Here is a 27,171-nt window from a genome sequence, read left to right on the forward strand (position 1 = left end):
ACATGATTATGCCTGACAGCTGTCATTTGAAACAAATAATCTATAAAGGTACTATGTGAAAAAGAAAACATGACACTTTATGGATTCATGACAGTATTTGGGGCATTACTGGAGTTATTGTTACCATTGAAGTAGTTTTTTTTCCCAAGATGATGTTCTCTTATACACAGCAACTTAACCATTGTTCATTTAATGGTACGTTTTACTTTTTTTAATGTACAAACTTACATTATCGTTACATTTTCTGATGTAGAACACCCATAATACAAAATAGTTACAGTTGATACTTACATTGTAGTAACTGTATACTGTTATTCCCTAACCAGCATCATTAACCCTGTTATTGGGCATCAAATGTTAATTTTAAATTACAGTCTTAACACCTGGCATCATGTGACCTGACAAGCTAGCTGTTTTTAACGACCAAACCATGCGATGTTAATCTGCATTTTTACTTGAAGGTGTTGGGAACAATCTACTTAAAAATGTACCATTTTGTCCAAAGTTTTTTAATAGAGAGTTGATTGCTTTCCAAAAGAAACTCATGTTTATTCTGATTGCGTTTGATTAATTAACGATTAGTATATGTATATACATCGATCTCTTTTCTTGATTTCTTTTGATTGTGTGATCAACTTTACATTGCAAATGATATCTAACTAGTGTCTAATACCATTTTTTTTGCTGTTTACTGACTTAGAGTTGTTCATTTATGAGCATATACTGGCACAAATTGATAGTGTGTATGTCAGTAACAAAATGGTAATAAATATGGTAACAGTGATCCATTAATTTTGGGCCAATCCAAGGTGATGATTGGTGTTTGGTTCCCAACCTATTAACTTTGTTACTACAAGTTGCTTGCTATTTCTCGTGTTCCTGTTGCATGTTGGATGTGTTGTCTGAGATGAACACCCCAGTCTTATCAGAATCCCTTTTGATAGTGAACGGGAACTTGTGCTGACTGCGTCAGGCCATTCCTGTTGATCATGCAGCATTTCCCAGAACTGTCTGCTTACAGTGAATTTGTGATTGAGATATATGTTGAGATTTATGTTCCTGTTGCCCATCATGCCACCATACACTTCCAATTTCCCCCAATTCAGCCAATTTTAAAATGAAACCTTAGTATCTTAGTACAAACATTGTACTTCCACTTATCTTGTGCATGGACCTTTACAATGTGAAATAAAAAAAACACATCTAGCACACCGATAGGATAAAATTGTAAGTTGAACTTTTGGTGCTCCAGGGTGCTAAAGAACTTTCAAGTTGAATAGGTCTTCTGGAGGAATATAGTCTGACTCACCGAACTGGTGGAACATCCATATACCCTGCCTCATTAACACACAGCCTTTATCAATCACACACACACACAACACACAACACACATAACACATAACACACACAACACACACAACAAATACATGAGAGGAAAAATGCTTCGGCTTAGTCTTTAATATAAGTCTGTGTCCTTGTTACTGTTTGCTGACAGAATTCGAAAGTGTCGGGGGACCTGACGCAACAGATTGCAAACTTGTAAAAAAAAATGCAGTTCTGCTCCACGTGTTACATCTGTCAAACACACAAACGTGGATTTTTGATCCCATTAAAATCATACTTGATTATGCCACACTAAACATAAACTTTTTTTTTTTTTTAACCTTGTGTTTATAGTTATCTGAATATGCATTCATTATATATTCAAAATTAGTAAAGCACATTCCTAGAAAGTGTATGGTACTGAAATCAGTACTGCTTCCCAATCTGTTAAACGAGGCTTGGTACATTTCCTACATCCGATTTGCAAACAAAGTGCCTTTTGTGTTACATCACGTCAACTAGACTTTATTGTCATTCCAACCATGTACAGTGCAGTACACAGTAAAACGAGACAACGTTTTCCCCAGGACCAAGGTGCTACAGCAAACAACATAAATAAACAAAAGGAGCACAGAAGTACGTAGAACTCTAAACTAAGAACACAAAATGCACAAGACAGCATGAGACAAGGAGACAGTAGACACAGTAATTGTCAAAAACAGTAAACACGGCAGCGCTGCCTAGCAGGGTACAGGAGGTTGTGCACGTGGATTGTCTATAAAAATAAAGAATAATGAAGAAAGATAAAGAAAAAAATTTAAATGTTAATAAAATAAGGACTCAAATAGAGAATGTCAAATACTTTTGGCACCAAACATCTTCCAAAATATAGGGTATGTGTCAGGAGATATTTTTTTATAACTCAAAGAAAACTGCATCAGTTGTTAGATGATTAGAAATGGTGCATTCGTGTTTTGTATAGCTAATTCTCTCAGCTCGAGAGCAGGTGCTGAAGAAACGTATGTGATCATGTGGTCTCTGGGCCAGCTGAGTGAAGTGCTATGTTCTTGTTTCATCTTGGCCAGGCCATTAGTGTGATGCCATTTCATTTATGACTGTGGGTCACGACTTGCTGCCTGCTGACAGCCAAGCAACCCCTGATTGTCATAAGATCTGCTCTTGTAATCTTCATACACACTGCCTTCTAATAAGATGCATGCGTTTGTAGGTGCTAGAAACTGAGAGGTGTTGTTCACTTCACATGGGTTAGCCTTTAGTCTTTTCTTTTCTAATCTAAGTATAATTTATGCAGAATTATTTGCAAGACTAGAGGTACAGGAACTTACTAACTATATTACTAACTGCAGTGAAACAGGTCATTTAGTCTTTCCATTGTTAGTATTAGTCATTAGGCTAATATGTTTTGGGTTCCCTTACTCAATAGGGTCGTACAGCTGAGACAGCCACGTGCACACCACTATTTAAAATTCATATCACATATTTCACAGTCCTGTGGCACTGTATGCGGAGGAACCAGAGAATACGTTGTGGTTTAGGAGCCCATTCTTTGATTTTTTTTTTACGCTTTTTATGGCAGCTCAGGGACATGATGTATGAAATGCCAGCTAACTGAAAAGCATTGGGTAATGTCAGTGACAGTTTATAGGAAAGCAGTGTCACAGAAAATAGTAAAGAAAAAGGCTACACATTGATTTTCACATTGATGTGTTGGTTCTGAAAAAGTAATATAAAAAAGTATGCCTTTGTGTATTCCCTGAGCTCACTCAATGGCAGAAAGAAACACGAAATCCACTTCAGTCAGGCTGAGTTCTGAAATATGAGAAAGCAAAGACTTTTTTTGCTGTTTAGTCTACTGAGTACCTTGAATCATTCGATAGTCATTCCTAAATATTATTTTATTCATGAGGGTATGTGTCACTCTGTTACCTTTGCAGTAGATCATGCCTATGCAGTCACTTTAAGATCGTTCTCTCCTGACAAAAGCTTTTGTTAACATAGTGTCCCTGTCATTTTGCCTCATTAATCCAAACTCATTATAAGAACACACACTGTTGATTGGAACATTCTTAAAGCACCCTCAATTCTTTTTTTTTTAGTTGTAATGAATTACCGGGGGGTGTGTTTATAGTGGAACGAGTATTTTCATTTATGTTCATGTTCATAGTTCAGTTCTGTTTAGGATGAATGTCCGTGTGAAGTCACATGTGTGTTAGGGTTTCTTTTGGGATGCTCTGGTTTCTGCAAAAGTTAAAAATTCATGCCCGTTAATGAATTGTATGGTAAATTGCACTGTGTGTGTGTGTGTGTGTGTGTGTGTGTGTGGGTGGTGCTTTTTTCTCTAGACTGGCATCCTATTCAATGTGTATGACCACATTTCATCCAGTGTTGCCAGAATACACTTTCAAGAGACTAGTTCCTACACTTCATCCTGTAGGTACTTCAGGTCATGATGTTTTACTGGAGTATACACCTACCATCTGCTCTGTTTCCTCTTAGTTCTTATGGCGGTCAGGGTGTGTGTGTGTGTGTGTGTGTGTGTGTTCGTTCCCTGTTGATGGCATGGTAGAGGGCGTGAAGGTTATTGACGGCACCATCTGTGGACACTCTCACTCTAGTGTTTGATAGACTAAGCTGAGCTCCTGACTGGCCTTTCAGCGCATGCTGAGCTTTTCACCCCAGCCTATTAACACTGCTTCCCTTCCCCACATACCATCCCCACGCCACACAATGGGAATCAGTGACGTAGCATGAATCCAGGACACTGACACTAGTTATTGCCTTCAGACACAAATAGTATTGCTTTTTTTCTTTTCTTTTTTTCTTTTTTTTCTTTATTTTCTTTCTTTATTATTTTTTTAAGGAAATTTTGTCAGGATTTAATTCGTTTTCTTTATCCCAGAAGTACTTGACAAGCCTAGGTATCTTCATCAAGCTTGCTTCTTTAGTTTGCCATTGGAGCTAGAGTTAGTGTCAGGGTTAGTGATCCAGATCAACATGAATGTATTAAATTGTTAAGAAAAAAACGGACTACTGTAACATATTTTGTTAAAAAAGAAAACTCCTGCATTTTCACAAAGATCTCAGTGAGATATTTTATTATAATTTTGACAGAAATTCTAATGGAAATAAATGTGGTTTCCACATTTATACCTTATTAAAGCCTTCAGCATGAGCTTTGCTATGTATTTCGCATGACATTACAATTTTAGATATTATGCTTTCGAGTCCTATGAGTATTCTTACAAAAAAATGAGCACATCATCAGACACTCAGCTTGTTGATTACATAACTCAAATTAGAAATGATTCAGTCACTTGCACTCTAATCAGGTGACATTTGCAATCCTGTACTCGCTGTTTGATATAAATAAGCTATCGGCTCTGATAACTTTGATGTGCTGATTTGCTCTCGAGTGCGAGCAGTGATAAGCAGCGAGGAGTCAAGACAACACAGAATAGTTCCTTCATTACGTTTTGCAAAACACGCTCTCACCCCCCTTCCCAGCTGCGTTCTCGATAAGCACGTTGTGCGGATGGTTGCGTGTATGTTTCCTAGGCAACTTGTGCTGATTAACCACAGTTGTTTAGAAACAGATGAGGGGTCGACTCAGCACTCGCGCTGTCCTTGTAATACCTGACTAAAACTCTGCGATTTTCTTCTACTATGCAATTTTGCTACTCATTTAGCAACCTTTGCACTCAGAAATGTTTCTTTTGTAATTTGTTGCAGATCTAATGTGCCATCAGTTCTAATATGCAGTTATTAAATGTTAGTATATGTGGACACGCTGCATGCTTTTGTAACTGATCGTTAAATTAAGAACTGACTCATCTTGCATAGTGATTATTAAAACCTGCACTAAAAATTGTATATTTTAATTTTTTTTCCTCAGCTGTCCCTTCTAAAACTTGGTTAAAATATAGCAGAATGCTAGAAAGGGAACTTAAATATTATTTATATTTGTCAAAATAACTGTTGTTTGTGCAGTGGCCTATTTGCCAAGGAACGTAGATTATTTTGTTATGCCTAGTCCGTACTTTGATTTCCCATCAAACCCCACTCTAATGATGGTGAGGAGATTAATCTGCATCCTTAGTGACATTTGACCCCATCCCTTCCTCCTACCTTGACCTTTTAAACCTTAAAGGGGGCAGGGTGCATAGGTCCTGTATAATCAATAGCCAAGGGCCATCCTTTCAGTAAGACTACCTTTTGAAATTGTCTGGGGCCAGTGCACTGGGTGGGTGGGGGAGCTGATCTTTACGATCCAGTGATCATTTAGATGGCAGCAAAATGCCTTCTTCAATCTTTGACTGTTTTAGGACTGACTGTTTATCACTGCAGTCAAAGGTGTGGCTTCACATTTTATTTATGTTAGCCATTCAATGGAGAGTAGCAGAAGATCCCCCAGGATTCTTGCCTTTAGGCCCCCTGGCCTTTTGGATTTGCTTTTTGAGGCGATGTGGAGAGTGTTTGCCAAGGGTTCTGACGATCTTACCACAATAAAGCCTCCTTTTGTGGTCTGAGGTGAAAGCTGCAGTCTTTGGGTAAACCGTGGTGCGCCCACGCCGCAGGGCAAAACTGTAGATGGGTTTGGTTTCAGCCAAAAATATGTGGGGCTCTCCCATATGAAAGCCCATTTGAAGATACAGATCTGTTACCCATGCTTATATCCTCAGCCTCTAGTAGTTCCACATATAGAGCTTTTTTTTGGATTCTTTCTTGTGCATAATGAATGGTCTGCCTTTTTGCGGCAACATTTGGATGTTGTTAGATGAAATAATTTGTTGGTTAACCAGCATTCACATCATTTTCCTTTTGGAGATACATATAGTTTTATAGTTCATGTCCTGTGTGCATCCATCCAATCTCCTGCTCTGAGCCCATTTAGGTCTCCAGGGTTTGTCATTATGAGAAATCCAAGAACATTTTCAAAGCTGAGAAGCCACAGGGACATACAACATAATCATATTTTAAATATAGTGAGCTTAACACTCTCTTATTGCATCATCTGTCGATTTTCCATATTCCATGGCCATCTGAATCCTGGCATATGCTGTTGTGTATATATGCTTTTCTTTTAGATTTAATAGCTCTTGATACCCATGGAAACTAGGCAGTACGCTGTAACGGAAAAGTGATTTGTTAAAATGTCCATAGGGTATCATGCAGCAATAATTGTTCCAATTGAACTTCCTCGTTTTCTCTGAAGCAGCTCAAAATGTTTGACATGAAATTTGACTCACTCTGATGTAATGGCAGCACAATTGGCCAGTCTATTATGTCACCAGTCTATTTCCAGTCCTTTCCAATTGGTTTTTACTTTGTATCCAAACTTCAGAGCAAAACCCCTTGAAATCTGTAAAGAAGTGTACATTTTGCAATATACATTTAAACTACTGTTATCATATTATGCAGAACAAGATGCCGTCTAAAATCCTCATTTTGGCCTTAACTTTATCCCCCACCCAGGAATGTTGCCTTGGGCTTTGACAGCTGAGTCCATGGATGTCCTGCAGTCATTCCCATGCATTATTCATCCCTTAATACTGAGTACCAGATATGTCTTTTTATGCATTTTCACAGAACATCCCCAGAGACATGATGTTACCAAACACCATTCTTAATTTATTTTTGTGGGCCTCTTTTTTACATTTATTTTTTTTACTGATTTTGCTATGAAACTTGGCATTAAAAGGAGTGATGTGCTTTACCCACTGCATTCTCTTTACTTTTATCTGAGCAAGTCTTTTTCAGGTTAGATAACCATTTACTTTCTGAGAAGGCTCCCAGAAGGCCTGGCTTATTTTCCTAATGGCTTTGAGGAGCTATAACGACAATACCACTCTGAACGGTTATTCAAGAATGGCAGAGCAGCAAGCACTGAAAATAGACTGCACTTGACACTGCGTTCTATGCCCAAATGCTGTGTTCTTACTGGAACACAGCGCCACTAGTTTAGCTGAAGAAAGGGTTCTTTAGTAAAAAATTGGGGTAGAAAAGCATTTTGTGAGTGTAGCTTGTTTGAAAAAGACTTATATTTGAAAAACACTTCATTTTGGACGATCAGGTGTCTAAAATGCGTTCACATCAAGGCTATTGTCTGGGGACTGTCAATTACAGGCAAATTACTAGTTCAGGTAAAATCGAGCTATATTATAGAAGGAAGACTTGAATGTACAAGTGGAGTGGACCTCAACCTGTACACTCAAATTTAGGTTTTACAAGTTTTCCTTTTAATATGAGTACACTAGGGCATGATTTGTCTGTGTATGATAATATATTTTAATAAAAAAAAAATAAAAAATGAATGACCTACCATAACCATTGATCAAATTCTTTTTTTTTATTGGCATGTGTCATTGAAGTGCCACCTCCCCAGAGGCTTGACTAAATAATTGTGGTTAATAATGTGTCAGTGTGGTGATGAATGGTTTACTGGTCTGACAGCACAAGTGTGTGACCACAATGCAGTGGTGTAGCATATGTGCAGAGAGGATGAATGGATGGGTGTGTGGATAGATAGATGGATGGGTGGGTGTATGGACTGATAGGTGGATGAATGTGTGTTGGTCATGATTGTGTTTTTTTTTTTGCCCAGTCCCAAATATGTTATACAAGGCATCCTGTTCCTGTTCCAGCTGTAGATAGAATAGAGACATTTGAGAAATAGTTGTCATATATGTTAACATGAGCTAACCTGACAGGATTTTTACAATTATGTTCACTGAAATGAGCAAAGCTAACCAGATTTCAGTGAGGATTTGAAGCCATTTATCAACTTTTATTGATAAATCTTTGTGTCTCTTGCAGCTTTGTGTTTTTACTTGATAAATGCTTAAATGTAAGATGATGGCACGGTGTAATTGAGGTTATTGACTTAACAAACATTAAGCTTTATTTCAGATGAAACATGCATTATTACATATATAACAGTATGGATGAAGGGGTAAGTAAAATTTTACTCCTCAAACCATTTGAGCACTACAGCCTATGTCATTATGTTTGAAGTTCTCCTATATGGATTTTGAGTAAATATTCTGTCAAAACTGGAGCCTCAAGAAGTCTGTGGGAAAGAGAAGACAACAGAGACTGTAAATATGCCCTAAGGTGACAGTCTCTCAAGATATAGGATTGTGGGTTTTCTGTCACTTCCTCCATATTGCTTTCCACTGTAATTACTTGGGAAAACGGCGACTCTGATAGCTGGCCTCGGCCTGGGCAGATTTCTGCAGCCTGATTGGTGGAATTGGAAAACTGGGGTTATATGAACCCATTCATTGCCTACAGGAAAGTCTGTCTTTGTCCTGTTCCATGTAATTTTGTGTGTGGTTTCAAATTCCATTTGTGAATTCGATACCAGTATTGAGGAGATCATACAAACTGGGTATGCAGAATAAGATGTATCTAAATAGTCCTGGGAATGGTTTGACACTAAAGTTAATAATTTTGAAAAGACTGATTGTCAGATAACATGCACATAATCAGCTCACTAAAATAGATTTACTATTTGCAAGCTTTGCTTTAAAAAGACACGACGTGACCCCTTGCTTCACTTCACTTACGTTTATATATAAACTAATGGATTTTTACTGTATCCAGATAAACTTGCTTCTGTTAAACAGGACCTTTATTTCCTAGCATACGTTAGGAAATAAAGGTCCAGGGATGCGTCTGAACTACTTTTCTACAACGTTCTTTACAGCGGTCCCCAACCTTTTTTGCGCCACAGACCGTTTTATTGTCGGACAAAATTTTCACGGACCGGTTTTCAAAGTGTGGTGGAGAAATACAACAAAATAAAATGATACGACCAGCATAAAAACTGTTATTTTCTAAATATAATCATAAACGTGAATCCACTGTGTTGTTTCTTGTTCATTTTGCTAGCTTGGGGGTTTCAATTAAATGGTAATGTATTATGTGTTAGTGGCCGGAGCAGCCCCTTTAAGAAGGTAGAGAATGGAGGTAAGACATGTAACCGAGACATCATGACATGCATCAAGAGTGAGTCATAGAGAGATGTGGAGGAGAGGAGCCGGTAAATTTCCAAAATAAAACATCGTTTAGAATCAGATAATAAATAAAACGGTAATAATGTAAGTTATGTATTCTTTCTGTGTGGCTGGGTACCAATTGACCCACGGACCGGTGCCGGTTCGCAGCCCAGGGGTTGGGGGCCACTGTTATATGCTGCAGGTGCCTTTTAGAAGGAAGAACATAGCTCTTGCCTATGTCGTGGGAAACTAATCTTTTGTATGAGTAGATCCATTATTGTTAAAACTGCATGAATTTTTGGTCCTGTTATTATTGAAAAACTTCCCCAAACTGAAGAGTCCAAGGTTTCAAAGATCAAGCCAAAGGTTGATTCCGTGTATTGCAGTGTGAACATGTGTCCATCTGTAAACTGTCCATGGCTTATCTCCCAGCTGCTCCTTTGAGATAAGAAGTTCATTCACATGAACTACAGCCCTCTCCCTAAAGCTCAGCCTTTTACAAACTTTGCCAGTACAATAAGATTAAGTGACTTCTGTGCTTTGGTGTAGGAATATTATTAAATTTGTGTTTTTTCTAATTTTGGGTTTGAAGTGAGGAAGGAAAGCTGCTTGTAGTTCATATGAAACTACCAGCTTGTACAGACATGATCTATAGTTGAGTGCTGTTATATAAAAAAAAAAAAAGCAACTCATGGGAAATTACCGTCTCTCATTCATCTCATTCTTTAACTTCCATCTCTGATCCTAATCATTGTTTCACAACAATTCAAAATCATGTTGATTCTCATCTGCCTTCCGTAGTGAAATATCCTTTTTGCTGCTGTCCCATGCATAATCATGCTACCATTCCCTACATCTTTATCCCTGTGGGACAGGAGGGACTTCTCTCATCTTACCTTTATGTAATGTTCTTTTATTACTCCTGAATCCCTCTCCCTCAGGCTAACATAGCTGGCAGATACTCCTGCACTGTGGTATGGCTGAAATATAAATGATATATTGAGGGTTTTTTTGGTGGTAAAGAATGCAGATATGAGAAGGACACCTTAGGAGGGAAATGGATCGTTTTGGGGGAGAGTGTCTACAGTAAATGTCCAGCTGAACTGCCTAATAGCTCTCATATGGTTGCAGAGCATTCACACACTGTTTGAAGTCTGTAACGATGTACTAAAGGGTGCGGTTTTAACTCAGCGGTTTTTTTCTCAATTTTTTGGGTAAATAGCTGTAGTATGAAATGGCTCGCTTGCTTTGTATTTTGCCATAGATATACCACAGCATGCTACTGCTCTTTGACTATTGATAGAATATTGTACCAGTGTAATGAAGTCTGTATGTGTCCAAACTGAGTGATGGATTTGTACAAACTATTGTGAAAAATGCTCAATTTAGCACATTTTAATGTTGTCATCAGGTTAAGTGGGTTTTTATGCCACTGGTCTGTTCGGTATTTTCGGTTGAATGCAAAATTGGCAGGTTGAAACTGATGACTAAATGATTCTAAATGATGACAGAAAAATAGTGCCACATTAAAAAATGAAAATGAAGCCTGACAAGAAGCTACTGAGATTTCGTACAAATAGTAATAGCTTGTTTTTCTATTATTAAAAGTTTTTAGATGTTCACCACGTTTCTGAATACCCCACTGCCTGATCTTTCTTGATATCAATTTAAAGATCCCAGTGCTAAGGTACATACTCTGTGCCAGGAGCAAAATTACTGCAGTGATTTCTCAAGATGTTTGTAGAACATCTATTTCCTCTGGCCGACATGTTTTTGCTTTCCAAATGCAAAATCTCAGGCTGACTTGATCTGATTAAACTGAATGTTAGGGTAATATTACACAACACACCATCTACTCTGTAATGAGCAGTGAGCCTCAGTGCAGGAAGAGGACTGTGAGGACCAGAGCTGCTGAATCAGAGGGTTGTGGGAGTCAGGAAGAGTCTCAACAGTAGTTTAAATCCAATTAGGATAATGGCTGGATATTTTGTTGCTTATTTCCTCCTGCTCAGTTGCTGGAAATAAAAACTATACATAATGTCTATGAACCCTTTATTTTCTGAGAACTACGTTTTAATTCAGCCATTCATTGATTGTGCGTGCATATATATATATATATATATATATATATATATATATATATATATGTGTGTGTATGTATGTATGTATGTGTGTGTGTGTGTGTGTGTGTGTGAGGTTCAGTTTCAGTTGATGGTTTTTGTGTGTTTAGTTTTGTCAATAACTTTCTTTTCTTTTGGCAGCTCATTCCCATTAAAAAGCCAATTGTAATAAAAAATATATATAAATTATGTAACATATATTAAAGTTTTTTTGTAAAGGTCATGCTCATAACACTGTCATAATGCATCATAAGACAGTACAAATATTTAGAGCATTGATCTAAGGTGTACCATTATTTCTTGTAATAAAATATTCATATTCTTGATTTAGCTTTTCTTGCAAGAGTTTAGATTGTTTTTTGTTAAAGCAGCAACACATGATAAGGATTGGCTCAAGGATCGGCTCTGAGCCCTTTCCTGTTTGCAGTGGTGATGGACTGGTTGACAGACGAGGTCAGACAGGAGTCTCCGTGGACTATGATGTTTGCGGATTGTGATTTGTGTTGAGAGCAGGGGCAGGTTGAGAAGAGCCTGGAGAGGTGGAGGTACACGCTGGAGAGAACGCAAATAAATGTCAGTAGGAGTAAGACAGAGTACATGTGTGTGAATGAGAGGGAGGGCAGTGGAATGGTGTGGTTGCAGGGAGAAGAGGTGGAGAAGGTGGAGGAGTTTAGTTACCTGGAGTCAACAGTGCAGTAATGAAGTAATGGAGAGTGTGTTAGAGAAGTGAAGAAAAGAGTGCAGGCAGGGTGGAGTGGGTGGAGAAGAGTGATAACAGGAGTGATTTGTGATAGAAGGGTATCTGTGAGAGTGAAAGGGAAAGTTTATAGGACTTTGGTGAGACCTGAGATGTTGTATGGTTTAGAGACAGTGGCATTGAGTAATAGACAGGAGGTGGAGCTGGAAGTAGCAGAGCTGAAGATGTTGAGGTTTTTGTTGGGAGTGACGACAATGGACAAGATTAGAAACGTGTTTATTAGAGGGACTGCGCATGTAGGACGTTTTGGAGACAAGGTGATGGAGGCGCAAATGAGATGGTTTGGACATGTGCAGAGAAGGGACATGGGGTATTTCGGTAGAAGAATGCTGAGGATGGAGCTGCCAGGAAGTGAGAAAAGAGGAAGACCACAGAGGAGGTTTATGGATGTGGTAAGGGGCGACATGCAGGTAATTGGTTTGGAAGAGGCAGATGTAGAGGACAGAATAGTATGGAGATGATCCGCTGTGGCGACCCCTGACGGGATCAGCCGAAAAAAAAAAAAAAGAAAGAAAAAGAAGCAACACATCGTAAATGGTGATTTTTTTTTTTTTAACAAATTAGCACTTTGATGAAAACCTGGATACTGATCCTTTTAAACTACTCAGCCCACAACAACATCTAACAACCTCATGTCTTGGTTTGGATGAGGCTATATTTAAAATTCACTGTTTTGGTTTTCTTATTTAAACCAGAATTTTTGACCGTAGTCTAGACAATTGCACACTAGCTGCGCAGAGTAAAGTAGACTGCTGATGCCAAACTCTTTGAAAGCCTTTTCTGAGATCCTCATAGACCAGACTTTCATAGTAAAGACAATTTTGTTAAAAATATATGAGGACCACCCAACTCACATCCTGATTGTTATCACATTAATTCAATCCGTAGTTATTTTGGCTAAACTGATTTTAGAAGTATATGTATTTTTTGCTGACGAAGTTAATTTTAGGTAGCGGTCGAGCGATACGTTTTTTGTTCTCTGGCCGATGCCGATATTTAGAAATCAGTGCCCCCCTCTTCAGCTCATAAAATCATTTGGTCTCCCTCTAGTTTTAAGTCTAATTTCTGCATATTTTAGAATTAAGGAATGAAAACTTTCCAGAATTTTTGTTATCCGTAAATGATGAATGATGTAATGCATCTAATGAATAATTAGGCTTGTGGTTCAGTCCTCACTCTGTCAAATGTTCCTACGCTCTGTGCCCAGATTTTTCTTCCTTGGTGTGCCATCTTCACAGCATGATTTGCATAAAACCTCACCAAGCCCGGGACTCACAATATAGACATACAGTATTTCTACAATTAGATCTTCATGTTTTTTTTTTAAGTGTGAATGTTAAGGGCTGTTGGTTTCTGTTGAGTCAGGATGTAGTGGTTCTGTGACTTTCAGAGCATGTCCATTATGGCCTGTTTTCAGCTTGGTATCCTGAGCCATGTGGTTGAAGCTTTCGTTGATGGGTTTAACGGGGTTTGGACACAAATGCATTTGTGTCCTTCATGGTCTTTTATTTAGAAAAAGGAGATGCTCAATTCAGGAAAAACAAAAATGCCAAATACATTGAGGTCTTGAGACATTTTGTAAATACAGACATTTTACCAAAACAATGTAGATGTTTTTATTTAGACTACTTTTCTAAACTTGCCTTCATTGTCTGCCTGCAAAGAGTATGTTCGTCTATCTTTACCAAACACAAAGATAAATGCGATCACAGCCTAAAACAACAAAATCATTGCTACGTATGTGTGCTCTTCTCATAATTTAAATTACAACACCAATTTGTTTTCCCTTTCAACTTTTAGTGTTTGAAGGTGACAAGACTTTAAAACACTGTAGCTTTACTTCTGGTTGATTCACATAATATTTTACTTCAGGGAAACCTGTAGCTTTAAGATCTTTTATGTACATTTTATGTCAAAATTCACTCAACAAATGAGAGAAAACATTTGAGTTAAGCCTTAAGTTAAGTCATGAGACCTGCCTGTATATGAGTTAAATATGAATAATCCCTTTGTCACTCTTAGAAGAAGATGACCAGGTGCTGATAATCTGAGGAGATATATTCTGTTGAAATATATATCCAGAATCATGTGTGAGAGATGGTCCTTTGTGCACATGAGTGTGTGTGGTGCAGGTGTTTAAAGAGACTTAGTACAGCACAGGTGTACATATATTGGACAGAATGTGTTTTTGTGTGTGTAAGAGCAGGTAGAATAATAAAACTATGCAGGTGTGTGTCTGAAGGCCCTGTGTGTGGCCTGTTGTGCAGCCGGCGATGAACGTTGGGGAATTTATGAAACCATTCCTCGCTCTAGAGCTTTGGAACAGTTTAGCAGTCTTAATGCTCTCTGAAGTGGTGTGGGTAATAAGGGTTTTTTTTATCCTTTCCAATTCCGAACATCCTTTAGATCCTAAAGCATGGATGCATGGATGAGTTTAAGAATGGCTATATACATTGGGATTTTCTTATAGTGTGACTGGATGACTTAATGCTTAATGTGAGAAAAAGACCCAATTACAGATCCACCAGCTATTCACTACAGTATAGTTTGCGTCAAACCATGACCTAAATGTCCCACAGAAAATTCTCTTATTGCTGTAACATGTCTTAACAGGCAAGGCTTCAATCTGGTCACAGTTGAAACACGTTCCTGGGGCTGAAATGTGATATGTAGCCTTTTGTTGGCACTCTTTACACTGACATCATTCCCCAAACAAAAGTAAAGTGCGCAGTGTCGTCATGAGCAAACAGCAGAAATAAAAAAGCCTTGGTGTGTTTTTTTTCTTTTCATTTTTCTTTGTGTGGCACCTGAACTCTCAGTTCTGCTACACCCAATGTACTGAGCATTAAGTAGATTTCCATCTGTTTTCATTATATCCCGAATCAATTAACCAAAACCATTTTCAACAATATATTGAACAGCATCTTATTACAGTGCCATGTGTAACATTCAGGAGGCAGAGAAGAGCAAAGAGCTGATTTGTATAAGCATATAATCAGGTTTCTGTGAACCTGCTAAATTAGTGTTGTGGTGGTTCTAAACCGAGAACCTATAAGTGTAAGAATGGACCAGTTAAAGCCCAGACCTCGGTCTGAGAGCTTCTCTTTTTCTAGTTTCCATCCACTCTGACTGAGCAATTTTGCAAAAATTTCAGAATCCAGATGTATAAACACATGGTGACATGTCACACAAGATATGCAGCTATACTTGCAATCAAAGGAGGTTTTACCAAGTATTTATCAGGGAGTGAATTCTAAGTTAACATTTGTGTCACAATAAAACAATATTTTGCACTTTCAATTGCAAGACTGTGTGAAATAAATGATAAAAAGCACACTGAAGTCAGTTTAAGTGGTATAAGCCAGAAAAAAATCAGAAAAGGACATTGAGAGGGGTGTATTTCTATTAATCTGCTATTACAATTTGTCAAACGCTAACACAATGTATTGTTTACGATTGTATTATTTCCAAAGCAGGTCTATTATATTATTGCAAACTAGATCTATTTCTAAATCCTGAAGCTGCTCGGTTTCAACTACAAATCTTAGGTCTGAGTTAGGAGTCAGGCTGACACTGGGAGTTCAGGTAAAGTCTGGATCCAACAAGCTCTTATTCACTGTGCAGCTTTGAGCTTGCACAGCACCAGTTCCAGTGGCATTTCCTCTTGGACACGGTTTGCTATGGAATGCTTACAAACCTGGCTCAGAATAGTTAGAAAAATATGCTCAGTGCAGCAGATATTCACTGTCAATGAATGAGTATAGTTGTCAGTTTCTCTTAAAAATGGCATTGCATTTTTTAGATTCTTTTCAGTTTAACACGTTTTTCTTAAGTAAACAAAATCACAAAAAGGCACTATTATGATTTAAACATATACATTAATGTTTTGGATAAATTAGAGATGTACTTGTCTTGTTGAAAAGATTCCTATACAGATTTCTCACTACCTTCGCTCACTACATGGCGTGTAATATTATACTCCAGAACCTTAATAGTGTATTAGACATTATGTAATAAATAAAAAAAACAATATATATATGACTATAATCTGTGATGGGAATGTTTTTTCCACTTCTTTCTCCTCCTCCTTGTCTGTCTACAAGTGTCTATACATGTTCGTGTGCAAGTTACAATAGAAATAAAATATTAGAGCAGATGCATATACTTAACATAAATCCTTTAGCACAAAATACCTAAAAGACGTTTCATTATTTAGACCTATTTTACCTGAAATATTTATATAGGGTATATTTTATTAACCAGAAGTAAAAGATTAGTTCTGGCTTGGTGAAGAATTTATCTTTTTTACAATTCCAAGTTCTCAGTCAACAGGATGGGGATCGAGGACAACAACTGCAGTATATTTGATGCATGCACAGGACACCGTCGCTGACCCACTCCCTTACTTCCTGTCATCACTCTAGTCATTCTTAGGTACTTCCTAGTCCCGATTTAGCACCGCAGCAGATGGAAAATAATTCAGATCTAAGAGTAGCTGTTTAATTCTAAAGCCCTATAGCCTACTGATAAAGAAGATATCCAGCGCTACTGTATACCACATGTTTAATCTGGCTGTAATTTCAGCCTCCATCCAATATTTTTTTCTTCATGCATTCGGCTCTCTTCACCTTTCTCTTGGCTGAGGAGTTCACAACCTTGTCCAGCATAAACAGACATGCAGGATATCACACAGCAGCTGAACAAACACCTTTCCTTTCACAGTCTGCTTGTTTCTGCCATGTCTCCTTCTGCCGCAGTGCTACTCCTTTATTTGGCTTGGATTTGATGTGTCGCCCTCGTTATACACAGTGATTGATCCCCTCATGCATCTGCTTTAACTGCTCCTGTCTGCTTTCAATAGTAATCACTTAACACTTGGCCCATATGTCTGTTAGGCTTAGATGAGGCTTTTGTGCCAAATGGAATCCATATTTAACTGCAAAAAATGTTCTGTTTTTTTTCATGATTTTTGCTTGCTAATCCAGCTCCAGAAAATAAAAAAGGTGTACCAGTGGACAGTAAACCATAAACCCAATTAGATTGAAGGCCTGCATAAACAGAAGTCTGAAAGATACCTTTCCATTGTTTTTGTGTTTGAGTATAAATGTATGTGTCTGTCTTTATGTGTCAAGTGTATGTCGTTACCTGAAAATGTCTCAGGAAATGGCAATGCGCAAGTAGCTATACCCACCTGCTGTTTCTGAAGTAGGCTAGCACAGAGACAAATCTTTATCAGAACCCCTGTGTTCAAAAAAGAAAGTCTAGATTAATTCAGGTAGAACATGTCTATTAAAACCATGTAAAAAAATTAATCTAGTATACTACATTGTTTTTCACCATTTTATTTTACCTCAGAAACTACTAAAATAGCCTAGAAATTGTAGAAACTTTAACAGACCAGGATTTATGAACTTACTATAGATATGTTTATATAGAAGAAATATGTATTACAAAAAAAGCCTGTGTCCTCATGATATTTTAGTATCCATTTTAATTACTTTTAACTAAATTCAAAGCTTTAAATATAAAAATTTACATATAAACATAAACAATATATATATACATTAACAGCAATTACTAGCATTGGTTAACTTAACTAGGCAGCTATATAACTGCTAGTAAAATACCTCGTCTTATCACAGGTAGACACAATTGATATTTCAGTTTTAAAATGTTGATTTGCATCGTAACTGTCTCACCAGTTTAATTAAACTAAATCAAAGTCATATTCTGCACATATACATGTACAAAAATCACTAGTATTACCTGACTTAGCCAATGAGGTACCTAACTGCTAGTAGACTAGCTCATATTTACAGCTAGATATACCGTATTTCACAAAAGTGAGTACACCCCTCACATTTTAGCAAATGTCTTAGCATATCTTCTCAAAGTACAATATTATAGAAACTAAAATTGGATATACTTTAGAGTAGTCAGTGTGCATGAGTGAATTGTACTCAAATCACCAAATTTTACAAGATTTATATGGCCTTTTTCAAGCACACAAAAACATGTACATGAATAGGACATATGGCTTTGCATGGCTACACAACGTACAGCTGTTATCACTTAGGGTGTGCTCACTTTTGTTGCTAGCTATTTTTACAATAATGGCTGTATATTTAGTTATTTTCAGTGGACAGTAAATCTATACTGCTATACAAGCTGCACATTGACTACTCTAAAATATATCCAAGTTTCATTTTAAATATACAATAGCATAATATACTTTGTTAGCTAGTGCTTTCTAGCTTTTTGATTATAAACTAGTTGTCATTTGTCATAAGAAGACTGTCCCAAAGTGTTAGATCACTTTTTTAATCTCAGGGTACTCCTCATGGTCATTTATTTTCGTAATCAACTATGGGAAATTTGGTATGTTAAGAGTATCTTTTGCTATTGTTTTGTATTATTCATAGACCTAATGTGCTAAATGGACAGTGGTTTGGTACACATCGGTTGTCATCTCTGTAAAATAGGTCAATACAGTAACAACAGTTTCCATGCATGAGCTTAACCACAGAAAGGGCTATGATGGTCTCCTCTTATGGATTTAGAAAATGAAATCCCAAGACGTTAAGAAGCTAAGACGTTAGCAGGAAGCCACACTTTGTCAAAACACTGTAAAAATTTTTTGCTTTGGTTTTTTTAAAATGTAACTGCGCCACTATACGACATATCTTCTACGTTTCTTGTTTCATAGTTGCATTTGTCGCTATAAAAAAGTAAGTAATAACAAAAGCCTTTAAAATGGGTAGTTTTATTAGCATTAGTAATGTCTCTATATTTATTATTGACCTGTAGTTGACCCAAGTGTGACTTGGAGCCAGATTTTGTCTTACATTTCGACTGAAATGTGACTGAGCGTGTTCTGTTATTAAGTATCACATGCCAAAGCATTGATGGGAATTTCCTGAAATGTGATGAGTCAGTTTTAAAATTTCTCTCGCTTGTTCTCATTTCATTGCATTTAAATTTTCCATTCTGAAAGTTAGGATAACAACGTATGCTATAATCATGTAGTTTTTATTTCAGGAAAAACACAATTTTCTTTAAAACCGCGTTTTTAGATGTTTGTCTGAATTTGACAATGTGTCTATGATCTTTTAAGAACATAAATAAAAATAATGAGTTGCTGTTCTGTATATCTAGAAATGCATGCCTATACATACAGAGTTAAAGCTCCATATATCTTGGTCAAATGTGGTTTTTTTTTTTTTTGCTTGTTTTCTTTTTTAATGCATTTCTGAAGCTTCATTAAATATATATATTTAAACATGTTTTTTCATTCAACGCACATTGACCCAGCACTCCAAAACTTTTAACCCTTTGAGCAGATTTAAACAGTTGTCAATGACATTGAAATAGCCGGGTTTGTAGATTTTTTTTGTGCGGATTCCCTGCAGTGTTGTAAAGCAGAATACGGTGCTGAACATCCTGCTGCATTAAGTGCGTGACTGCTATTTCAGGTGCTACTGGTGAAATTCTTTATGTTAAGAAATTTGGGGATTTTATAGCCCAGATAACTATTAGTATATACCTACATGAGCTGTCTCGATTCTGTGAAAAGTGTGTTTCTGTTCTGAATTTCATCTTTTAGTGATCTAACTGGGGAAAAAAATACTTCACTGATTTGCACTGTTGACCTGAAATTTTACAACGGTTCAGCTTAATGACAATCTTCGCTCTTTTTTAATGGAAAGAAAGCATTTCCCAACGAAAGGTTTATGCCCAGGTCTTATCAATGCTTCAGTGGATTGTATCATCTGGATATTGTTGATTTGTACTAAAGAACTGCTCTGGTAATAATGAAGATAACAGTAGCCTGTTGAAACATCGTGTTTGAAGTTATAGTGTACCGCTGTAGAAGTATAACGATTAATAGTCCCATTATTCTCCATCACTTTTGGTTCATTAGGGAATATCTGGATTATTGCAAATCTGTTTTGTGCATGAATTTTTTTTTGCTGCGGTGGAAATAAAGTGTAGCTTTACTTTTCTTAACAAAAAAACACCTTTTTATTATCCGGCACATCTGCTATCAGAGGAATAGTCAAGTGGCTACTCAAGACCTTTTTCTCATGATTAAAGGGGTAGTGGCTTGTTTCCCTTTGTTAAGTGTGGCCGTCAAAGGCGATACATCAGCTACTATTCCTAGGAACAAACAGCTTTTTTTGTTCAAGCATCAGGTGCTACTATAATGTCCATCAAGTGGACATGGTCTTACTAGACACCTCTCGGTCCCCAACCTTTTTTTGCTTCATAGACCAGTTTTGAGCAAAATTATTTTACATGGACTGTGGTTTGGGGGTGGTGTAGAAGTCCGTGGGGGTTCTGGGTGGTCCGTATATCGTCACGCTAAATAATGTGCATGTTATATCACTATTATTTGATTTTAATTGTTTATTTATTCATTATGTATATATAATGAAAATTTACCCATAATGCAGAATCAATGGGAGCTTAATTTATCGAAAAACAAAAAAAGTGTGTGAAATTGGCACAGGTGGAAGTGGTCATTTTTAGAATTTTTCTAAATAAAACACCCTGCAGACTAAAAAGTTAATAAAAATTATTAAGTTTTTATTTTTCTGTGGGGCCCTGTACCAGTCCCTGATTTAGAGTACACTGGCAATCCAAGTAAAAGGTTGACTCCCACCAACCTAAACTGCTTGATTTCTCTTATTTTTCAGCTCTTTTGAGCTATCTACTTGTTTTTTTAATTCAGAGTTGGATTTTTGCACTACAGGTCACTTACAATTCTTGTTTGTGTAGGACTGGATGGGCGCACAGGTGTCCTCAACTGTCTCTGTTTGAAGTAGATCACAGGGGCTTTGATCATGAAAACACACACACACACACACACACACACACACACACACACACACACACACACACACACACACACACACACACACACAAACACACACACAGGCACTATGACACCGCACAGATGTTTACCATACAGGTGACCTCATGGGTCGAGGAATTTTCTTTGTCTCTAAGGGGTACTTGATACGAAGAGGTGATGAAGGACAAGAAAGGCAGAGTAAACCTTATACCAGTGCTTTGAAGTGGAAGTAATCTGGTCCAATTTTCTATTTAGAAATGTAAAACTGTTATCACCACTGTTTTGTCTGTACTATATTGATAAATATGTCTGTTTCAGGGTTGTTTGCCATTTATCTGGGTAATTTACTATTATGTACACAAGATTCCGGTGATTTGACTTGCCTATTAAATTTTATATCCACAATGTTTTATGTTCTACTTCAAATTAGCAGTTTATCTTCATTTAAAATGCAACTCAAAGGCAGAAGGCTGTAGAGTTCCTGCTTCAAAAGCTAAAATGTAAAGCACATGCTATATGTACAGGGACTCATCATAATTTCCTGGCTTTTCTTAAGTTACAATTCTTTTCAATTCCTTTTCCCCGCAATAGTTTTATCACAAGTCATTGATTCAGCAATAACGGCAAGATGCAAAAAAATCTTTTTCTCTCAAATTTAGATTTTGGATGCTGATGTTCATTTCTCACTGCTTGTGTAATTAACCCAGAATCTTTACCGGGAGCTGACACTTTCATCTGGTTTCATGCGGAACCCTTTGCTGGCTTCCTTTAGGCCATGCCTGCATTCGTGCAAGGATTTGAATAAATCTTGTTTAAGGTTCATTGGCTGATCTTAAAATTACTACATCTGAAAAAGACAAACAGAGTAGTCTGAAGATAACGATAATAGTACAATTATCTTACTTTGACAGTTATGGGATTACTTAAGTGCCATGTGAACTGCGTTCTCTGATATATCAAGGTGATTTGACTTCCAGAAATCCATTAGGGAATTTAAAGTCCAATGAATTAGCTGTTCCAGCTTTCTGATGTCATGCCTATGTATTTACTACCATCAGTACCATGATTTATAAGAGATCTCAGTTCTGTAGTTCCTGGCTTAAATCCTTGTTGTCTGTGACAGGAAATGTAGCCGCTTTATTAATTACCCTGAATTAGCTTAGTTAAAAGCCTCAAGATATCCAAAAAGTTTTTACTCCCCTTTTTTTTAACACAGGCTTTTTTTAGATCACTTTATTAATTTGTTTCCTCCCATAGTCGATATGTCAGGGTCTGACAAGGCACGTTATGGGAAATACATTAAACATGACAGGCCACTCAGGGGATATGCAAGAGCAATTGCACTCAGTGTGTTTAGTGCAGTGTGGAGCTGTGGGGCTTCTGGGAGTCACAGCCTTAATGAACTCAGTTCTTTATATTATTTATGGCAGGTGAGCTGTTAGCAAAAAAAAAAAAAGCTCCTGTTAAATGTAGTAATGTCTGGTTAACTTGCACGCACACTGTGACTCTTGACTAATACGTAAAGGCAAAAACACACAAGTGATGATCAAGGCAGCTATGTGAGAACATGGTCTTAGCTTTGATGGTGTTCAGTTATTCAGAAGAAAGCAGCTACTTGAGAGGCATGTACAAACCTGTTCCTCACTGCCGTCTATGATGTATATTTTAATGTGTTAAACGCTTTATTACTTTATTTATTGCACTTGTTTCATTGGCGTTGCATTTGTACAAAAGGTCAACTTTTGTTGATTGTTTTGTTTTTATTGCATGTTAGGTGTCCTTGAGTGTCATGTGAGGTGTCTATAAATAAAAAGTATTATTTATTTTATTATTATTATTTCACTTTACGGTTGTATGCAACACATCTTGATACTTGATAAAGATGCTAGCCTAACTTACTATTTAGCACAATTTAGAAATTGTTCTGACCAAGGACTCACTCTTATGAGGTAAATTTGTATTATTTATCAAAATTGCACTCCTAAAGTTATTCAGCTTTTATTTATTTATACTAATGCACTTAACTACCAAACTAGCTAGTCATACATTGTTACATCATTCTAGCTATTACTGATTTTTTTTTTTTTTTAGCTCTGTCAGTTTGCTGGCCGTTTTCTGACAAACACGCCGGAGCTTTTGGAGATAGCTAATAAATGTAAGATTTATCTACATCTGAATGTTTGGACTGACATTTCCCTTTGTCTGTGTGTAGAAATTCGAACTCAACTGGTGGAACAGCAGAAATGTATAGAGCAGCAGACTGAGATGAGGGTCCAGCTTCTGCAGGACCTCCAGGACTTCTTCCGCAAAAAGGCAGAGATTGAGATGGAGTATTCTCGTAACCTGGAGAAATTGGCTGAGCGCTTCATGGCCAAGACTAGAAGCACCAAGGACCACCAACAATACAAGTGAGTGCTGTGTTTGTGTTTTATTAGCACTTTTTACTTTCCAGATTTCCAGACAACCCAAAATCAGAGTTTTGGAATATTTTGCGCATTTTAACGTTGTTTAAAGTGCCTTTGTCACATCACTGATGTGTGTGCAGTTATTCGCATGTTACTATTACATGCATGTTATTAAATAAATACTTTTGCTGGTCTTTTATTTTCTTGTGGTATTACTGAGCAAGAATGATCAAAAGTGTACTTCTTGTGAGTAGAAATCAGTCGACCCAACTTTTAAACCATCTATAAACTTATTTCTTACTAATATTTGCTACTATATTTGCTACTATATGCAGAATGTTCATCAATCCTAAATTTACTGAATATATTTTTCCCTTTTAAAAGTTTTCTATGAGTGAAAACGCTGAGCCACAACTCGGTAAAGCTGCTAAAGTGCTTTTAAAGCAAGCCTGTGGTGTTTTTGTCCTGTCTCAGTACACTATTGTTAAGAAGAAGGCATACATTTGCATGATGTTTAAACTGGTTGGATAGGAAATATCTAACGGCTGTTTGCTTTAGGCTTTTGTAAATAGAGCAGACGGCTTGCTGCCGACTCAAATGAGTCTAGCATCTGTGAGTCTGACTGTAACGGCCATGAGTCTCCGTTTTCATTGTGTGATATACTAGCCTGTCAGAGTAGAGGCAGTCCAAATACTGATGCAGTCCATTTGAATACGTGTGAAACTCCTGGAGATGGGAAGCCAGGCTTGTCCTGCCTCAGGCATAGGCGTATATATAGAGTAAAAAAAAAACCTTGGGAACAAACACCATGTCTTCTATGGCTTTCTATTGTAGAGCAAGTCTTGAAAATGCTGCTATGAATAAAGACTTGATTTAACTTTAGAATGTTTTTGCCAAAAAGTTGTGTTACTAGATATTAAGATCAGTATATTTATTTATAATGTCTTAAGATACATACATATATACATATATATATGTGTGTGTGTGTGTGTGCGTGTGTTAAAAAGTCCCATGTTTTTCCTATAAAAGGCTAAAAAGTTAGTGATTTGTATAGTAGTAAAAAAATGTATATGGTAGTGATGTACAGTGAGTGACAGCTTGTTAACTGCAAGAATATTGTAAAAGAAACAAATGTGTTGTGTGATTGTTGTAGATTGCTAATAAAGTTAATAATGTTCATAACATAGACATGTTTGATCAAGTTTGAGCCCTAAACAAAAGGTCAGCATAACAATTCAGATGTCCTTGAATTACACAAAAGATGATTTAAGTCTTGTTTGGTCTTTATAGTCATCTCCTGATGTAATTATATGGCACTATGTACCAACAGTAATCCTTAGTGTTTCCTTACCTGAGTGTTTCCTGATTCAAAAAAGATCATTTGTCAACAGTACATCCCCCCAAAAAAGAAATCCAGTGGTAGCTATACTTTGAAGTAGTGCACCACCTTTAAGCTCATTGGGTTAAAAAAAAAAAAACCTTTTTGTTTTGTTTTGCAAAAGGGTTTTTCCTTTTCTGGTTGTTGAAACAAGTTGTCCACCAGGCAACAATGAATAATAATATGAAACACTAAAAGTCCCGACATGAAATCTTCTTGTCCCGGCCACCCAGGCTGCTGATGCGTCCCCACACCCCATATATGGATCTTGCTAATGCCATGGTTTCATCCAGAGAAAACATTTAAAAACTGCACAAAACACCCACAAAACATAAACATTTTTTTAATGTTTGTACTGCATTAATGATTTAATGAAAATTGCAAATCCCAAGCTCAATTGACAATATTGCATGATAAAGGTGAAGGTCATTTTTGAATTGAGAATAAGATTAAACGTACACTGCTTTTCTGTATGTGTGAAGGTCTGCAAAGACGACCGGTGGAGCTGTGCATTTTATTGCAAGGTCGTCTCTGTTGTCATTCATTTGGTAAGATCGGATGTAAGGAAATCCGCCTGAGGAATTCAAACGAACTTGTCTGGTGTCCCACTGACAACTTCTACGTTTTGTCTTTGGAGCGCGGTACGTTGTCTCATGTGAACACACTTCCTTATGTTTGCGTAAAGCTACTCTGAACCTGCATACACATACACACACAGACAAACATGCACCAACAGGGAGAAAAGAGGCAGCTGGATCAGCAGAGCTTTGGTGTTCAATAGTTAGTGTTCTTCTATAGCCAAGTGGTGGCCTCATCCACAGAGGGGGGTACAGCTGTTTGCTGAACTAACACATCCGGCTCTGTTTGTTCAGGGAGGTGTGCTGGGATGGGGATGGCAACGATCTGATTATGTTCGAAGTCTTTCTCCTTCACTACCTCCTAGAGACTTCACAAAGATTCTAGATTCTGTGTGTGTGTGTGTGTGTGTGTGTGTGTGTGTGTGTGTGTGTGTGTGTGTGTGTGCAACATGTTTTATGGTATCTGGCCTACAAGTTATGTTCATTTAAGGGATTTTGTGTTGGACTTACTGCTTTGGTAACAACCATATTGCATATATTATTGGCTGCATCTTCACAATGTGACATTCTATGGTATAGTATATCCGCATGTGTTTTTAATAAGCTGGCAATCCACTTTGCTAAATCCTCCACTAAGCACTCTATACTGGGTCTCTGAGGATCAATTAGCTGTCATTAGTGCATCCACAGGTTCTGGCTATTTCACCCTGTCATCCATTAACTGTTGAATGTAGTTCCTTTATTGTAGGTAAGGATCAAAAGTAAATTACTAATATCAAAAATGGCATCTACATTTTTTTTTTTTGCTGTGTTGTGACGGACTTTGCAGCAGTGATGAAGCTCTTGAAGTAAAGCAGGAAAAAAAGGCTAGCTAAGGAAAGATCGCATCTGTGGCACCAGTGTTAGCACTCATCTGACTTTTATGCAATCATGTTTTTCTTTTTTTTATTTTGTTGGTAGACAAACTTCAAGGTATCGCAAGAGAATGTGGTATTTTTTTTTATCTCTGTAAATGTGCTCAGCTACACCAGCTTTTACAGCAGAAGGCCATTTGACTGACATTGCAGTTTTAAACAAGCTTTTATCAATTCCACTGAGTCAGATTTTTCTGAAGAATGAAGCCAGCAAAGTGTACAAATGTTTTGGGAGTATGTGAGGCCGAGGAACATGAAACATTTCTTAACTTTTACACAAATGTGAGCAGATATTACTGTCAACTAACTGCCACTATGCAGACTATGTATTTTTTAACTGATAGATTTTGTCTAAATGTTTACAGTGTTCAGCTGTTACTGACTGGCCAATAGCATTAAGCTGTAAATTATTGCCAAGTTGGATTTTACCCCAAGAGGATGTTTTGCCGCAGTGGTAAACCTCTACCGTTTTTCTTGTTCTTTTGACCTGTCAATGCAGTGGTTGTGCAGGAACATGTCAAAGCATGTTTCAAATCTTAGATAGCTGTTCCCATGTTTGGTTTTCAAAAACCTTTGCCTGATTTGACTAATCTGATAATGAACAGTCATCTCACAGGAGCTGTAAATTTTACCGAGAATTTCTGCAAAAGAATTTCATACTTTACTATTAAGAGGCCATTTGAATGACAATGCAGACATACAGTCATAGTCTGACATACAGCGAATAACACTGATTATCTCTTCATCATGGCACTTGTTAGTGAGTGGGAAATTTATGCAGCAAGTGAAAATTTTGTCCTCAAAGTTGATGTGTTAGAAGCAGG

At 37.2% G+C, this 27,171-nt stretch overlaps 2 protein-coding genes across 5 annotated transcripts in view; one reads left to right on the forward strand and one right to left on the reverse strand.

Moving 5' to 3' along the window:
- Window positions 1-27,171, reverse strand: part of LOC310731884 (uncharacterized protein) — a 421,718-nt gene that overhangs the window by 28,081 nt on the left and 366,466 nt on the right. The window lies entirely within an intron of this gene.
- srgap1a (SLIT-ROBO Rho GTPase activating protein 1a) overlaps window positions 1-27,171 on the forward strand; it is an 84,024-nt gene that overhangs the window by 2,408 nt on the left and 54,445 nt on the right. For all 4 annotated transcript variants that reach the window (XM_083551887.1, XM_083551886.1, XM_083551889.1 and 1 more), the window contains exon 2: window positions 23,285-23,480. In XM_083551887.1, the coding sequence (XP_083408013.1) occupies window positions 23,285-23,480 (196 nt within the window). The remainder of the gene's footprint in view (window positions 1-23,284; window positions 23,481-27,171) is intronic.

This window comes from Silurus aristotelis (genome assembly GCF_946808225.1).
Source record: "Silurus aristotelis genome assembly, chromosome: 10".
In the NCBI taxonomy this organism is placed as follows: domain Eukaryota; kingdom Metazoa; phylum Chordata; class Actinopteri; order Siluriformes; family Siluridae; genus Silurus; species Silurus aristotelis.